Genomic DNA, 18,598 nt, shown 5'->3' on the forward strand with positions numbered 1-18,598 from the left:
TTTGTTTTTGGCTTCAATACAAGTAGTGCCTGAGAGGCTGTCTTTCTGAATTATTTCTCTTCTCTGATTTCTGGATTGTTGCCTTAGGACAAATTCCCAGAAGTGGTAGGACTGTGTGGAACCTGTAGAACTAAGATGTTTGTTTCTTATAAAATTGCTTTCCCATAAATGCCGAGTGATGCTCAACATCCCATACTTTCCTGTCCAGCCCCCAATCTTCACCCAGCCAAGAGTCCTTGCCTTGTCAGGTAGACTTGGATATTTTAGGGGACATTGCAGGCCATCTATTCTTAGCTAGCGAGAGTAAGACCAGGGGACTGATGTGCTCAGTGCAGAGGTGCTTTGGAGAAGCAACATTCCCTTCTGTGCTTTGAGCTGACATCTTAGCTCTGCACTGGAGAGATACATTCCCCAAACAGGAGGGTGCTCATTAAACACCATCATTTATGGTGCTGAGGAAGCAGGGTTTGGGTCGTGGCAGCCTGTGGTTGCAAATGTGCACCAGATCCAGGCCATGCCCTTTTTGTAGGGTTTCATTGTAATTAGGTCAATGTTTTCTTTTTTCTTTTTGTAACTGCATGGTTAGTATTGCAGTAACACTAATGAAACCAAAGACAAAATAGTCATCTTCCAAAATTCAAGCTTCTTAAATTTTCCAGGGATCCTTCCTACTCTTGTCCTTACACACATATGCTTTTTACTTTATAGTTCTAATCATAGCAGAGACAGTTTTTGTTCTGCTTTTCTCATTAGCTACTCAAGTTTCCCATGTTGCTATGCATTTTTCAGGATTACCATTTGATGGGTGCATAGTATTCCATTGAGAGGGCTTATTTATCCATTTCCCTCTTATGAACATCTGTTTCCAGTTTTCCCCACTCTAGTAAGTATGTAGCTCAAATAGCTTCACTTGTAGCTCTCTCAAGTGATCACGGACTATTTCCTTTTTATACCTTCACATATGCGGGACCTTAGGTTACTTGGAGTAGGATATGTAGACAAATCGTCATCCAGATTGATTGAGTGATTGCCTGGTTGACACCAGCATTTCATAAGAGCTCCTGTTTCATCAAAATTTTGTAGACATCGAACATGGGGAAGTTGTGATTTTAAGGACTTTTGACAACTTGCTCTCTTTCCCAACATGACATGGGTAAATCCCTCAGGTTCAGAAAGGAGTAGAAGTGCAGGTCATCCACTGCCTGGGAGCTGTCCTCTGACGCCTCACCCTGTGGCCATTGGTTGGGTGGTGGCAGGGCCAGCAAGCTGGGAGGAGCAGAGGTGTGACAGGCACTGCTGCTCTGGGAACTCATCTGTTCAGGGAGAGTGTCTGCTTTCTACCTGCCTCAGCATTCTTTTGGGGCAAAAAATGTGCAGGTGTGACAATGACCTTTGCAAAAATGCTGGGCTGTCCAGGTAATCACTGAGGATTGTCAGCAGGCATTGTCTATGATGAAGGGAAACTGCACACAACTTTTGTGCCCCATAGTAAAGTGAAAATCTCACCTTCTGGAATGTTAGGATATTTTTACAAACCCTGTGTCCTCAGTGCCTGTGGACTCTCAGTGGACACTGAGGAATGTGCAGGAGGTTGACTCATAGTCCAGTCACAGACCAGCTGGGCTGCTTTTGCACATTTCTTAATTTCTCTAGGCCTCTATTTCCTCATCTGTAAACGGGTGACTGTGGTGCAGATCTGACTAGATGATCTATGTAAGGCCTGACATAGAATAAGAATCCTTATTAATGAGCAGTATTGGGCTTAGCTTGAAGAAATGAAAAATTACTGTGTTTTTTAGATTTTGCTTAATGACATAAAACCACTCAAATACTCATAGGAGTGAAACAGCAAGCTCCTTTTCATGAGAGTAAAAGTGAATGGTTATATGAACTTTATAGAGAAGGTATCTCAGATGAAGCTCCCTGTTAACAGTGGGTTTGGAGAACCTTGTTGAAAGAGATGGATGGCATGGCTTAGTCTGTCTCTTGTGTGTGGTGGAAGCTTCTAGCAATATTTATTTTTATTTTTTAAAGATTTACTTATTTGTGCATACAAGAGCTGGGGTGCAGGCCAGAGGTGCAAGAGGTAAGAGGATTCACCGGAGACAGAGTGGGGATTGACTGAAATACACTGCTGAGGGCCTCCCTGGTGGTGCAGCTGGTTGAGCACAGCGCTGTGAAGCTGTCTGCAGCCTCTGCAGTGTCGGTTCGATCCCCGCTGGCCTCGGAGCAACCCACATGTCGAGCTGACCTCTCTTGTCTCGCCCGCTGCTCCCCTCAGCAGTATATTTCGTTAGTCTGCCTGTTCTGTCTCTGAATCCTCTCACCCTCCCATGCATCTGGCCTGTACCCTGGCTCTTGTATAAATAAAATAAATCTTAAAAAAAAAATTAAAAAAAAAAAAAAAGAAATACACTGCTGAGGGGAGCAGCAGGCGAGTCAGGAGAGGTCTGCCGCACCATGTGGGTCTCCTCTCTGGCTGGGGATCGAACTCATGCTGCAGTAGTTGTGGACAGCTTCATAGTGCTGCATCTTGACCCCTTGCGCCACCAGACAACATTTAAAAACATCCTCATTGGTCTTTGAACTATGTGCTTCTTGGGGTGTTTCCTTAGTGAGAGGACACATTTGGTCCTCTCCAGTGCATAAAACCTTTCTAGGGAGAGCTTCCCCTGCTGCATCAGAGCACTTTAATGGTCTCACCTAGATAGATACAGGGAATTTATTTTCTGATACATTTTGGGGTACAAACCTCAGTGCTGGTTTTCATTCCATCATAGTTATTCTGTGTTCTCACGAAAGAAGAGGTTAACAAATCCTCAAAGCTTCTAAAGCTAGAAAGACTAGTTGTAAGTTGCAGTATTGCCTGTGGAGAGGCAGGGTGGTGAGCTGAGGACAGGCCTACATCTTCACACCGGGGATGGCATCCTGTGGTGGTGGTTGTGCCGGGCCCATCTGCGCACGAATTTGTCAGCACAAGTGCCAGCAGGCATGGTTTGTGCCTAGTCTCAAAAGCTGGAAAGAAGGCAGAGCTGCTCCCTGGCATTCCCCCATCCCAGTCTCTTGAGAAGGAAAACAGCACAAGTAGGTGACCAATTTGAGTGCTCAGATAAAATGGTACAGATCGCGGGGAAGCATTTTCTCTTGTGTTTAGTGACCATCTAGAAGGCTTTCAGCATGGAGTTAAGATGCCTAGAAACACATGCAGTGACCAGCATTCAGCAGAGCTGGGCAGGGAGCATTGTTCCCCAAAAGGCACGTGTTTGTGGTATGGATGGTCACAACTCCTGCAGGGCGGGAGCTTCAGGCAGAGTCAGACTGTCCTATGGGTCACCCCAACTTCACAAACACCCTGAAATCCCATGGCAACTAATTAACTTCAGGATTCTAGGCTCAAAGGGCCATTGGGCTGTTTGCATAGCTTTTATTACACTGGCTGCTTGCTTCCCCTAGAGCAGATGGCTGCGGACAAGCACCCGTGCCCCCTGGGCAGCGTGGGGTGTCCGGTTGGGACATGGACCAGACAGGCATCTGGGCTCTTCAGTGGTCTGAATCACAGTGAAGCCTTTCTTGTCTCAGCAGCTGGATGCCCATCCCTCACTGAGCTCCATGCAGGGTGGTTATTCAGGGTCAAGACTGCATACTGTCTCTGAAACATTTCCTCAGTGCAATTGTGGTTGGTCTCTTGTCCCACGCAGACTCATACTGAGCCTGAGATGGTGCCTCTAGCCCCCCCTGAGGACACTAGGTGCAAGACTGCAGGGATGAAAACTGGTCTGGGGCCACTGGGAGGGCAGGTTCTGGTTGGTCCTCACCAGCCAGGGTCTCCTTGGCTGTGTGTTTATTTTGGGCATGGGCCTCTGGCTTGGTGTCTCTGGGTCTCTCACTTTTTGTGCCTTCGGAATCAGGAGTAAGGAGCCGCAAAACTGCAAAACTCCTTACTCCTGATTCCGAAGGCACAGGAAGTGAGAGACCCAGAGACACCAAGCCAGAGGCCCATGCCCAAAATAAACACACTACTGGAGCCAAGGAGACCCTGGAAAAATACCGGATGGTCTTACTTGTAGCAGGAATCTAGAAAACTTAAATAAGGGACCAGGAAAAAGAGTAACTATAAGAAAGTAAAAATCAAAATCAACAAACAACTATGAACCAGAGACACTCTATGTGGGGTGGGAGGTGGGGAGGGGAGGGATTGGGGTCAAAATAAGGGGGTCGCAATTGTATGGTATGGGGAATATAAAAATAAAAAAAAATATATTAAAAAAACCCCAGCAAATTAAATGAAATAAAAAAAGGGGGGGGGAAATAAATGCATTGAACACAGGCCACGTGTTTGAGTCTTCACAATCCTGAGTCACCTTTGGCTGCTACCTGTGTGTCGGAATAGGCATTAATACCTGCTTCCCTTGGTGTCTTGCAGCCTGCAATGTGTGGTACCTGAACTCTGTGGAGATGGAGTCTCTCACGGGCCACCAAGCTGTGCAGAAGGCCCTGAGCCTTACGCTGGTCCAGGAGCCACCACCCTTGTCCACCATTGTGCACTTCAAGGTGTCGGCCCAGGGGATCACCCTGACGGACAATCAGAGGAAGTGAGTGTGCCGGGTGCTGGGGCTGAGGGTGGGTTGTCTTTGCTCACATGCCAGCTGCTCATCACCCGAACCATGGCCTGGGCAGGGCTGGGTCCTCAGAAATGATTGTAACCCAGTATCTGTCCACACTTCTCCCTGTCATCATATGTGGTCCAGGATCCAAGTAAAACTATGAATATTTAACCCAAAGACTTTTTTCTACGGAATCAGTAAAACCTTTAAAAAAAGTTCTTTGGAGGTTTGAATGTTATCTTTATGTATAATTTATAGAAAGTATAGTTATATATGGTTTTGCAAAGCAAAATAATATTCAAGTTGGGAACTCAGGGTCTATGTTAGAATTCATTCATTTATCATTTCTTTTTTTTTTTAATTTTATTTTTATATTTCCCATACAATTGCAATCCCCTTATTTTGACCCCAATCCCTCCCCACCCCGCCCCCTGCCCCCCATAGAGTGTCTCTGGTTCATAGTTTTTTGTTGATTTTGATTTTCACTTTCTTATAGTTTTTCATTTTCCTGGTCCCTTATATAAGTTTTCTAGATTCCTGCTATGAGTGAGACCATCCGGTATTTTTCTTTTTCTTTCTGGCTTATTTCGCTGAGCATGATCCCTTCCAGCGCCATCCATGTTGCTGCAAATTGCATGTGTTTATCTTTTTTGATTGCTGAGTAATATTCCATGGTGTATATGTACCACATCTTCTTGATCCAGTCATCTGTTTTTGGGCATTTGGGCTGTTTCCAAAGCTTAGCTATTGTAAACAGTGCTGCTATAAACATAGGGGTGCAGGTGTTCTTTGGGATTGATGTTTCTGTGTCCTTTGGGTAAATACCTAGTAGTGGAATTGCTGTATCATATGGAAGCTCTATGTTTAGTAGGTCCAGAAATCTCCACACAGCTCTCCATAGTGGTTGGACCAGTTTGCACTCCCACCAACAGTGCAGGAGAGTTCCTTTTTCTCCACACCCTCGCCAACATTTGTTGTTGCTAGCTTTTTTAATATGTGCCATTCTATTGGTGGTCATCCCATTTTAGATGAGTGTGACTTGAAAAACACTTTCAATACTAAGATCATATTATTAATGTAAATTATATAATATATGATAGTATATTCAGCACAGTTGTCAGAGTCAGTTCTAAATGAGTAGCCAGATGCATATAATACCTGTATTTCTCCCACCAACAGAGGCTTTAACCTTAGGATCAAAGGCATTTCAGGTGCAATTATTATTTACTTGTTATGGCAAAAGCCTGGTATAAGGGAACCAGGTCATTGAATATGAACATAGAGATGGCAGGAACTCGGGGAACCCCAGCCATCCCCTGGTGCCAGTGGGGTGGTGTTCAGACCTTGAGCAGAACCTCTGTCCCTGCTTTCAGGATCAAGCTGGTAGGGGGAAGGAGACTTATTATAACCTCTGCCAAAAAAGAAAGGGGATATAGGACTTGGACTTTGGGTCTTAGATCTGGGTCCTAGAGCTCCCCAAAACTTACCAGCAGGGTGTCTGTATACCAGTGCTTCCCCCTGCGATGCTTGGTTTCTTCATCTTTCAACCTCCACTGAAGTCCTAATCTTGGAATTTTGCATCAAATTTGTGCTGCAACTACCCTATGCAGCTCAGCCCAATAGTGGACACAAGGTTGGATCAGGAAACCCGCTCATTGCTTCACAGCCTCTAGGTGCTCCACTGCTAGGTGTGTTTTCTGTATCTCCCTAGCTTCCTGGTACCCTTGTAAATCTGGAGATGGGTCTTGTCTGTATTGCTCAGAATCTTTCCTATTGCAGGTAACACAATTTGAATTTGGACCATGTGATGCTGGACAAGGGAGGTCTCTAACAACAAGACACCAGCTTTAACAAGTAGGAAGGCAGCACAGCCATAGGGTCCCCTGGACTGACAGATGTCCAGGCTCTGCCTGTCTCTTTCTGGTGCACTGGCTTCTCTCCCCATCTCATGAGCACCCCCCCCCCCACACCAGGAGCAAAGCTACCAGCACTGGGGGACACTTCTTAGAGCCATACCTCAGGAGAAGGGACTGACCCAGCAGGATGAGGGATAGGGGGAAGACGGTGCTCAAAGAACAGGGATAGCTGGCAGGCAAGACCACAGACACCGCCTTGTGGGCTGGATGAGGACAGGTTATGCCAATGTAACCAACTTTGTGGCCCAAACCCAGCAGCTCTTCCTGGTGGATATAACCTGACAGTTTACACCGTCTGCTCAGATTCCTCATCATGTATAAGAGGCTCCTGTGGGAGCTGGGCAAAAGTACAAGATGCCCCTTTTGCTGGCAAGAACGTAAAGCTGGAGACAGAGGTGGCTTCCTCAGGAGGATGGTGGGAGGTCCCAGCAGCCACCTCACTCACTCTGGTGGGTGCAGCTCCTCCACTTGGTTCCTATTCTTCTGTACTGACAACGTTATTCCCTGCACCCCGAGACATGCTTCATTCTGAGAGACAACTTTCTTGAGAACCACCCTGCCCAGCTTCATGTCTGTGGAATGCTCATGAGTATGCGCTGTGTCCTTCCCTCCAAATGACTACTAAAAGCTGAAAATAGACTCCTGCTCCTGGGTCTCCCCATGGGAGTGCCCACAGGGACTCAGCGGTTTCCCCTACATCCCAGTAACCAGGCCTGTCCTCCCATGTCCCCCAGGCTCTTCTTTCGGAGGCACTACCCGGTGAGCAGCGTGATTTTCTGTGCGTTGGATCCACAGGACAGGAAGTAAGAAAGCTGAGATTTTACTAAATAATAAATATACTTCCTCTAACACTTTAAGTTAATACAAAAATTAACATAATTTCTTTTTTCTTTGATTCTCAAGGTGGATCACAGATGACCCTTGCTCAAAGTAAGTGGGCGGATGTGTCTATATTCTTAGTTTATAGTCACAGTCCAGAGTTGAAGTCTCGTCCAGATTGCCAAATGGGGGGTTCTCATCAGGAAATGTCTATATAGCTCATGGGTTTGGGATTGACTTTAAGCAGAAATGCTCAAGAGAGGGGCTCAGGCACCTGCCCTGGCAACTCCAGAGGGCTCCCACCAGGCATGGAGACGCGGCTTTGACTCAGCTCTCAGGACTGATGCTGTGCCAGACACCCACCCTTTCCACCTTCAGGCTCCTCAAAATGGGAGCAAGCACATCTTCCCGGCAGGTCTGTGAAGGCAGGAGGGAGGAGGGGCAGATTTGGATAAGCTGTTGGAAGTCACAGGGACAGGAGGAAGCAGAGGTTTGCAGGATACACTAGGCTTCGTGGAACACCATGTTCTGACCTTGGCCCCCTTTTTGCAGAGTCTTTGGATTTGTGGCCCGGAAGCAGGGCAGTGCCACGGACAACATATGCCACCTGTTCGCAGGGCATGACCCCGATCAACCCGCCAGCGCCATTGTCAACTTCGTGTCAAAGGTCATGATTGGCTCCCCAAAGAAGATGTGAACCTCACAGCCTGGAGACCCAAGAGGGGCTGATTGGCCCTGCTGTGTAGGAGACTGTAACGGCGACATTCCGGCCCCCCGTCCGCTTTCCCCCACAGGGAAAGGGCTCCTTCAACTTTACACACACACTGAACAAACAACCTTATCACCAGCTAGCCTTTCCAGAAAAAAACTGCTCACTGACACACTTTTGTAGCCCAGTGTTTCCAGGTGGAAGAAGCTGGGCACCAAGTACCTGTGCCCAGTTTCTGTGTGGGAGAGGACCTTGCAAGATAGAACCTGGCATCCTCTGAAACTTCATGGGTAGGAAGTGCCCAGCCCACTCTACTGACTTGCATGACTGACTGCAGCCCCCACCCCCCATTCCCATGGCCATCACCATGGGTTCTATCCAGCCAGTGTCCCGAGGCAGCCTGTCTTCCCAAGACAGAGATGCTGACGCACCTGAGAAGGGGATGCATGTTTGAAGAAGGTTTGAGCAGGTCGGGCTCTCCTGGAACACAGAGACATGGACGAGGAGATGAAGGAATGGGCTGTGAGGACACGGAGGTTACTTGCCCATATGGGGGCACCCAGAGAGCCCACCAATGTGGTGACAACCCCAAGTCCCCACTCTCACAGGCTCTGGGCAGGAGAGGGAAGGTGACTTGCTGGAAGTGAAGTGCTGTTTCCATTTAATTTATATTTTACTTATGCCAAATTATTTATGATAACAGACCACCATTACTATACTGTACTCATGTCCAGTGCTGCAGTCAGCAAAGCCAGGGTTTTAGGAGGTGCATCCAGCCACATGTGGGCGGTTTCCAGATTGTGGATGACTTCCCTCTGATGAGGAAGGTTCTAGTGGACTGTGGAATATTTGGGTTTAGTTCCCAGCATGTCATCATGATTACTGGTCATCATAGGGTCTGGTGGAGGTTGCCGAGAGAAAGTCTGACCTTTGTAAGCTCTCACCCTTCTATCCATCAGTCCACCTGTTGGCTCCTATTGGGATGCTGTGTGTTTCCAGCATCCTGGAGAAAATGGGGGTCAGAAGAAAGAATGAATCTCAGTCGTTACATGATAATTTTAAGTGCCACTTAATCTGCATAACTCCAGCCACCTAATCAGGCTTATGCTTATATGAACATACCCAGTGCCATGGTCTATTGGCCCAAATTTTTCAGTTGCCAGATATTTGGGAGAAGCTGATGGCCCTGCAAGTTTCCATGGTAATAAACCCATGGTGTCCCTGTCCACTGTCCGGCACTCATCCACCTGGAATGCCCCCTCTCTACTTTCCAAGTCAAGCACCAGTTCTTAGATTACTCAGGAATCACCTTCTGCTGGGTGATCACAGTGCTTTGTGATATTTGTTTTAAAGTGGGGCAGAGACGGACTCAGCCTGATCTCAGTGGGTTATGTACGTGTGTGTGGAAAAGGAGGCAGGCGAAGCCACTGCTTAGCTCCTATTGATGCACCAAACACAAGTGCCTCGTTTCTGTGCCAAATGTTTGCCTTGGTATTCTTGACCGTCTTCCCAGACACTTGTTGGCATGGTTGATAAGGAGAATATTCAGACGTCCCCCAGAGGTCTGATGTCCTGGCCCTTGGAGGAGACACAGCAGGCCTCTGGTCAAGGGGGTGCATGGGTTTGTGCTGTCCCCAGAGACACTGCTTCCTGAATGGCTTATATCCAGGTATCGCCCAAGGACCCAGGCCAGCTCTTTATTCTTTTGAGATAGGACGAGAGGTTCTTGTTAAGTGATTAGAGCAGGAGTGGGATAAGGACCGAGATATATGAACTGCCAGAATTGTGGCGACACCAGTGCCTGGGGGTGCTGGGGCCGAGCAGTTGGGAAGCCTAGCTGTGACCTTTCCCTTCGTGGTGATGGGCATCAGAAGTTTCCTCCCAGCAAACGACTCCCTCTGGGGAACCAAAGGAAGACAGTTTTCCTCTGTCTGATAACTGGTACGACCAGTGTCCTTGTCATGTGTTACATGTGCATTACAAGGAACAAGGCAAGTCCTTGAACTCCGAGCGCACGTGGTCCCCACACTAACACCGGCTCTGGGCAAAGCAACCTTTTCCAGGCACCTGGGCCCTGGGCCCACAGCAGGCACAGAAGTGCTGTTCCAGGAGTTCACGAGGGCTGCGCCCAGTGTCGGAGCTACGGCCCCAATAACCTGCTCACTAATTGTATGCTGTGTTCCTCCAGTGTTAACCTATAGCCATGTTAAGTCACCACATTTAGGGTTTCTGTGTATTTCCATGGCATCAAAGACCTTCCCAAGTCTCCTGAGCTGCCTTATATTAGTGCGTATTTTTACTTTTCTTATATTGTAAAGAATATATCCAGTATGTAAATGAATGTTCTATAAATCCTTTGTATAGTCATTTCTCTGCTTTTAAATATCATCTTTATTCAGAGTATAATAAAATTATAAGCTTGGTAAGCCTTGGCAGCCGGCATTTGTTGTGTTAGATGGACGTGCCCCAGAGGGTATGTGTTGTGTCCATGCACGTGTGTGCCTGTGTGTGTACACTCACATATGTGTGTACGTGTGTCTGTACACGTCTTGTGTCCAAGTACTTGTGTACTTGTTTATGTCTGTGTGTACATTTGTGTCCATGTGTGTGTGTCTGTTTATTTGGGAGTTGGAAGGGGATTGTTTATGGATCAGTGGATTTAATTATCGATTCACGTATGTTTTGCCTTTAGTGATGTGTTTTAAGCTTTCTGCCCAGAACTCTGAAAAATTGTATTGAATGATTTTAATTCTACTGAAATAGTGTTGATCAGAGATACTGGTACATTTTCAAAGCTCAACCCCTAATGGAACTTTGCAGGTGTCTAAACTGAGTTAGATGCAGAACCCAAAAGAGGCAGGTCGGATCACCTATTTCATCAATAGAAGCTGGTGACAGACCCAACATCACCCTCTTGGTTTTTCTGGGTTTTCGGGGTCACCACCAACCCGGCAGGTCATCATGCTGGCTTTCTGGCTTCTTGGGTCTGCCTGCCCCTCATCAGGTGTTGGGGATACAGGTATCTGCCACCCTCATTCCCTCTGCATCCTAAAAATGGAGCAGCTCTGTCATGGTGGAACACAGATGGCCACTTGATGTACCCCATCCATGTCAGTGACACACTCAGCCCCCAGGGGTGGATGTTGCTGGGCTGCACCAAGTGCTGCCTCACTCTCCTGCTGCTGCCCCAGTACATGGCCACTGTGGGCATCAGGTCGGAGACAGATGCATGCCATTTGTGGAGCTGAGTCTTCATGACACTTTCAGCTGCAGGTTGGGAAAGAAACAGAATTTGGGCCCATTTCCGTAATGGACATATAGCTAACATTTCAAATAACTGCCTATCCCCCACCTGCAGCTCTGCATCAGACCTGGTGGACTTGTGCAGGCTCTTCATGTCCTCTCTGGTGAGACTCTTGGGTGTCCCTTTGTTATCCTCCATGCTGGGAAGGTAGAACTGAACTGGTCTTGGGTGCCAGGCACAAAAGTATGCAGACAGTGGTGGGTTAATGTGACTCCTGGTGGGCCCCAGCCTTGGCCTGTGGCAAGGGTAGAGGTGGGTGGGGCATGGGTCCCAAGGGCAAATGGGCACTCTTATATAGAACACAGTCTGAATTTGTGTAAAAGTCTCTCCAGAAGACTGCCAGGAGACTCAGGGACAAAGTGGTTGTGCTGCCTGACAGTCACATCTGGGGTTCAACTCCTGCTCATCAACCAGCGTCCAAACACTGATGGCCTCTGTGCTCAGGGCTCCTGGACCAGTTAGTTGTGGAGCTCCAGGCCTCACAACTTGGGAGTAATAGATCTGTTAGTGATGGGCCTGTGGGCTGGCCCTTTGGGGACCCTGGATCTATTACAGAAGGGCATTTTGTTTTGTCCATTGGGGAACCTTGAGTGTGTACATCCAACGTGGCTTCTCGTCTGCCTAGAGTATGTAAGGTAACCAGGGATGTGGGATGAGCCTCTCTTTGGTGTCTGGAAGAAGGGGTGACATTTCAGGGCAGGGGTGATAGTGCACAGCTGGAGTTCCCAGGTGAATGGGGGCCTGGGGTCATGCAGGGAAGTGATATTTCCTGATATGGGGCTGCCTATCTGGACACCTTTGGGAGACAGGGCTGTTGAATGGTAACCAAAAAAGATGGTCCAGAATAAAATGCCTTAAAGTTCCTGAGGCCTCAGAGGCATCAGTGCTAAGCCTAGATAGAGGCAACAATGGGGCAGGGGTGGATCCCCCTAAAGCCCACTCCCTGTAAAGGGTCGTCTGCCTAAGGGAGTCTGCAACAATCTACCGCATTCTAGAGACACCGGTGGAGGTGGGAGGGGTGGAGCAATGCTGGCCAGGGTATCCTGCCCCTGGGGCTGCACTGTGTCTCCCACAGCAATGCCGATCCAGGGAACCCTCTTCAAAGCTATACTCCTTCCTTCTGGAGTTACCCTCTCCATCAGGCAGCCTGTACCAGGAACCCCAGGAACTGCCAAGTGCCAGAGACACCACCATGCAGCCAAATTAACAAGGAATGTCTTTCATATTGATCTGTCTGTTGAAGAACAGCTGGTAGCAGACCTGTAGCAGATTCCACACCTAAACAGGTCACTGCTGGCTCACAGGTAAGATTTATTTATGTATTTATTTTAAAGATTTATTTATTTATACAAGAACCGGGGTACAGGCCAGATGTGCGGGAGGGTGAGAGGATTCACCAGAGACAGAGTGGGAAACAGAACAGGCAGACTGACGAAATACACTGCTGAGGGGAGCAGCAGGCGTGACGAGAGAGGTCTGCCGCACCATGTGGGACCCTTGCCGGCCAGCCGGGATCAAACTGGCGCTGCAGAGGCTGCGGACAGCTTCACAGCGCTGCGCTCAACTGCCTGCACCACCAGGGGAGGCCCACAGGTAAGATTTAAATAGAGAATAGTAGCCCAAATACGCAGGTAGAATAGAAAATTACTCCATATCACACCAAGCATCAGACATTTACAATAAGAATGAGAAAATACAGTCAACAGGACACCATGGTGAATCAGTGATGAGATTATCCACCTAGGATGTAAAGCAGCCATTGTAACACGGCTCCAGCAAACAAATGTTGAACTTATGAATGAAAAACCAAAAATCCATGGCAAAGAAATAGAGATTATGAAAAAGAACCACACAGAAATTACTGAACTAAAAAGTATAAATTGGCAATAAGGAAAAAATTTCATGGGAGGCCCAGTAGCAGAGTGGAGACAGGAGGGAAACTTGACCTAAAGGTTGAGCAACAGAATCTCCAACCTGAGCAATAGACACAAAGCAGCATTACAAAGTGAGAAGCCTCAGAGCCTGTGGGATAATGACAGGGGGACACAACATTCGTATCAGTGCGTCCTAGACAAAGGGGTGAAAGTGGGGATGGGGAGCACTTGGAGAAATGTCCCAAAAATTCAACAATTCAACAAATCCTCCCAATTCAACAAAAGATCTGGACCTGTAGATTCAAGAAGCTCAGTGAACCCCAAAAAAGAGAAAACAAAATCCATGTAGGGTAGATCATAATTAAATTTCTGACAACTAAGGATAAAGAAAAATCTTGGAAGTGCTCAGAGGGCAGGAATGGGTGATGAAGAGGGACCCAGCAATTAAAATGAGTGGGTTTCTCAGATTATACCATGGAGGCCAGAAGAAAGTGACACCATTTTCAAGACTGAAAGAAAAGAAATAAGGTGAATTCTGTATTCAGTGGAACGATCCTTCCACAGTAAGGCATTGGCAGGTAAAGGAGAACTAAAAGAACTAGTGCCGGTGGACCATGTCAAGTCACCAGATTGTGGCTCTGGGGTTGAGCTGGTCAGCACAATAAAGCAGATATTGGTTGGGTGCCTACTATCGGCCAAGGGCAGTGCAAACACTGGCCAGTGGCTACTATGTTTTACTGATGTGCACTCCACCCACGGAAGAGAGCCAGGCAGCCTCTCACTGCTGCAAATCACAGTGGCCCTTCATGGTGTGCCCTTCCTTACCTCTGAGTGGTACATGGACCCCACATGGGTGACCCTGGGGGACAGGTTGTCAAGTCTGCAAACAACCTCAGGTGGGAGGGAGAGGAGCTGACCGGACACTTTGTTTCTGCTCCAATAGCAATTCCTGTATTTCAGGGCAGAGACAAGCTAGGTGATCTCAGTACTTGCAGAAAATTAAAAAAAAAAAAAAAAAAAAAAAAAAAATCAGCTGATGGCTGGCTGGCTTCTGAGGGTGGGAAAGAAGCCTGCTCAGTAACTAGGGACCAGCGACCCATTTCCATTACAATACAGCTCAGGGTAAGAAAAGTGACTTTGCTAAGTCAAGACAGAGGCCTAGGAAAAATTGAGAAGAATTAATTGCTTATGGTTGCCCCGCTCCCCTTTTTTTTCATTCTCTGTCATGGAAGTAACATGGAGGTAGCGCTGAGAACTCAGGCTGTGGATTCCAGATGTGTTCTCACCGAGGTTGTAAGAGGCCATCCCCGCACACTCTCCCCCAGTGAGCTATTTTGCATGAGCCAATCCCTCCTTCTAAACTTTGCCCTCCGTTTGGACAGGAAAATACCAGCTAAACACATCTCCAGTCCCCCAGGATTTGTGGTAAATCCTGATGGTGACTCAGTACCTCATGGAGTAGCAGCACCCCCTGGTGGGTCATGCAACTTACTACAGCAAAGCATTAGCCAACTTTGCCGACTAACACTGTATTTTTCAGCCACAGGCCTACACTTGGAGAGCTCACGAAATGCAGCGTTTTAGTGTTTTGAGAATGGATGCTAGTACCGAGCCATCCGGCTTTGAATCTTGATTCTGCCGCGTATACACTCTGTGACTTTGATGAGTTACTTGACTTCTCTAAACCTCAGTTTACTCCTTTGTCAGACGGGAGATCTAATAGTGCTGAGAATTGAATGTGGGAATACGTGTTGTGGGATTAGAGCAGCACTTGAGAGGGAATCGACCCTTAATAATTTATAGATTACAGTTCTATTTTAAAAGTATTAATAAAGCCTGAAATCAACATTAGGTCCATTAACAGAATTAGTGGATGTTCAGCAGTCAAATCCTGGAAAATCAAGATTTATTGTACTCGAAATAACAATTTATCCTGTGTAGCAGGAGTTGGCAAACTTTCCAGGTGCGGGTTGATGTGCCACACTGATTGAGCAAAGAAGGTCAGGACGAACCCCTCAAACCCCTGGGTTGACCAGGCACCCCTCTCAAAGTGACTAATCCATTGGTCTGATGTTCTCCCAGTCTTAGCATAACAGAGAGACTGCAGAGCAAATGGGAAGCTCCTCCAAGAAAGAGATCATATCACTCTCCCTTCCCCTCTGTAGGGTCCCCCTCCACCTGTCCCCTTACTGCTCCCCACTAGATCCCAGTACTGCGTGGAGTGACATCGCCCCCTGGTGGAAAGCATAGCTTACTGCAGCAGTACATAAGCCAAACAGACTGTGGATTATCAGCTAGAGATCTGATTGTAACTATACACAATACCAGGAGATAAAACAAAGGGAACTTTTTCTCTGGAGGGTGATGAGCATGTTCTAAAATGTATTGTACTGATGGTGAATGGTAGTGAATATAGTAAACATCATGGAATCTTATTCATCAAATGGGTGACGTAAATGATGTCTATTCTATCTCAATAAAACCATTATAAAAGTAGAAACATTAGAGAGATTGGCCTGCAGTTTTCTTTTTTTGTGTTGTCCTTGTTCGGTTTTGGTATTAGTGTAATGTTCGCTTCACAGAATGTGTTTGGTGTTATCCCTTCCTTCTCAATTTTTTTTTTCTTATTTACATAAGCACTGGGTACAGTCAGAAGCACGGGAGGGTGAGAGAATTCACCAGAGCCAGAGCAGGGAGCAGACCAGGCAGAAGGACTGAAGTACACTGCTGAGGGGAGCAGTGGGCGGCAGGAGAGGTCTGCGTGCTTGCCTGGCGGCCGGGGATCGAACCAGGGCTGCAGAGGCTGCGGGCAGCTTCGCAACCCAGCACTCAACAGCTGCGCCACCAGGGAAGCCCTCCTTCTCAATTTTTTGAAAGAGTTTGGTTCAACATCACTTGTAATCAGGGAAATGCAAATCAAAACTATAATGAGATACCATCTCACACCAGTGAGAATGGCACATATTAAAAAAAACTAGCAAATGTTGGCAAGGATGTGGAGAAAAAGGAACTCTCCTGCACTGCTGGTGGGAGTGCAAAATGGTCTAACCACTGTGGAAAGCTGTGTGGAGATTTCTTGACCTACTAAAGATGGAGCTTCCATATGGTCCAGTAACTCCACTCCTAGGTATTTACCCAAAGGACACAGAAACATTAATTCAAAAGGGCACCTGCACCCCTGTTTATAGCAGCACTATTTACAATAGCTAAGCTTTGGAAACAACCCAAATGCCCAAAAATAGATGACTGGATCAAGAAGATGTTGTACATATACACCATGGGATATTACTCAACAATCAAAAAAGATAAACTCATGCAATTTGCAACAACATGGATGGAGTTGGAAGAGATCATGCTCAGCGAAATAAGCCAGAAAGAAAAAGAAAAATACTGGGTTGTCTTCACTCATAGCAGGAATTTAGAAAACCTAAATAAGGGACCAGGAAAAAGACTAACTGCAATAAAGTAAAAATCAAAATCAACAAGCAACTGTAGACCAGGGGCATAGTACAGTGGGGTGCAGGGGGAGGAGAAGAGGGGATGGGGTCAGAAAAAGGGGGTGGAAATTGTATGAGGAATATAACCAAAATGAAAATGCATACATTATGCAAAAATGAAAAATGATGTAAGAATTATATAAAATAAAATAATTCATAAAAAGTAAAAATAGAAGAATCTAAAAAAAAAAATTAAAGACAAAGGTGAGGGTCCTTGTGATGTGGACAGGGACCCAGGCCCCCTGTGGAGGGAGCCGAAGGTTCTGGCCTGATGCCAGTGTACCCCTGTCCCTGCCATTATTCCATGGAGCTGCACTTGTGAACCAAGTGCAAATGAACATGCTTTGCTGAGAATTCCTTTAGCTGGTATTGGTTGCAAAAAACAAAAAAGAAGCATCTGCAGAAGATGAGTCTGTGTAAGGACGATGCAGACTCCACAGTGAAGTGAAGAGACCTGAAAGAAATCTGTGTGGGGTGCAAGGAAAGCTGAGATGAGGGGGGGAATTTGGGGACAGACAGACCTCCCCATACATGATGGGAGAGCTCTGATGGAGTGGCCAGTTTGCCAACACACATGGGCTCAGCTTTCCAATTTCATCTTAGATCAAGAAACCACATAGGAAACATTTTGCATTTTCTTACAAGTCAGACATACACTTACCATGTAAACTTTCAATCCCACTTTGAGTATTAACCCAATGAAATGAAAGCTTATGTTGACACAAATCCTGTAACTGTTTAGAACAGCTTTATTCAAAAGTGTCTCAATGTCCTTCAGTGGGTGACTGGATAGCATGTGGGATATCTAGGCAATGGGATATATTCAGCAAAACAAGAGTTCAGTTATCAATACAGTCAATACTTGGAATGAATCTCAAAATAGTTACGGCGAGTGAAAGTGGTCATTTAGGCCACACAATATATGACAATGACAACCTGGTAAAGTTGAAGCAATGGAGATGGAGATTAACCTAGGTTAGGGATGAAAAAGGACTGCACCTCAATGGGTAAGGACTGTACCAAAATGGGACTTTTGGTAGGTTGATGGAACTGTTCGATATCATATGCCAATGGTTACCTGAGCCTATGCATTTGTGAAAACTCATGAACTATACAAGATAAATGGATAAAAATAATAAACAAATGAGGGATTTCACTGTATGGAAACCTAAAATCCAATACAAAATATTACGTTTGGCCTCTGAGGGGAGATCCAACAAGTTATCTGAGCAATCTTGATATTTAAATTTTGTTGAATATTTACTCTGTTCAGGAAATCATCTCATACAATTCTCAAAATAACCCAATTGAGGTGGATATTTACAGGTAGCGTTCAGAAAACTGTAGGTAGCTCAGAGAGTCAGGAACTAGCAGAGCCAAAACTATCCCAGAGGGTCACCACTCCTCAGTACTTCACAGGACTTTCTGGGACTCCTCAGTGTGCTCCTCAAGGCTCCTCAGGACTCCCAGGTCTTCCCAGAGTTTCCCAGGTTTATCCAGCACTCTCCAGAGCTCTTTAGGGCTTCCCAGTACTCCCAGAGTTCCTCAGGACTTCCTAGCACTTCCCAGCACTTCTTAGTGCTCCTCCAAACTCCACAAGGCCCCTCAATACTTCCCAGAGCTCCTCAGTTTCTTAGTACTTCCCAGAGCTCCCCATGTTCCCCAAGGCTTCTTAGCACTCCCCAACACTCCCGCAGAGCTCCCGTTGGTTCCCTAGTGCTCCCCAGAGTATTTTCCCCAGGGTTCCCAAGTGTTTCCCAGAACTCCTCACCAGAGCTCCTGAGAACTGCTGTCTAAAGCCCTCCCTCTCCCTCTTCCTTTTGCTTTATAGGGCGCCCTTGCCCAGGGAAGTGCCCAAGGCATGGCTCCCCCATC

At 46.7% G+C, this 18,598-nt stretch overlaps 1 protein-coding gene across 1 annotated transcript in view; it reads left to right on the forward strand.

Moving 5' to 3' along the window:
• Nucleotides 1-8,036, forward strand: part of TNS3 (tensin 3) — a gene marked incomplete at both ends in the record, with an annotated part of 215,942 nt that extends 207,906 nt beyond the window's left edge. The window contains 4 exons of the mRNA XM_084247736.1: nucleotides 4,424-4,592; nucleotides 7,255-7,323; nucleotides 7,424-7,450; nucleotides 7,892-8,036. Of these exons, the coding sequence (XP_084103862.1) occupies nucleotides 4,424-4,592; nucleotides 7,255-7,323; nucleotides 7,424-7,450; nucleotides 7,892-8,036 (410 nt within the window). The remainder of the gene's footprint in view (nucleotides 1-4,423; nucleotides 4,593-7,254; nucleotides 7,324-7,423; nucleotides 7,451-7,891) is intronic.
• Between the last annotated feature and the right edge of the window lie 10,562 nt (nucleotides 8,037-18,598).

The sequence above is a fragment of the Talpa europaea genome, assembly GCF_964194135.1.
Source record: "Talpa europaea genome assembly, chromosome: 11".
In the NCBI taxonomy this organism is placed as follows: domain Eukaryota; kingdom Metazoa; phylum Chordata; class Mammalia; order Eulipotyphla; family Talpidae; genus Talpa; species Talpa europaea.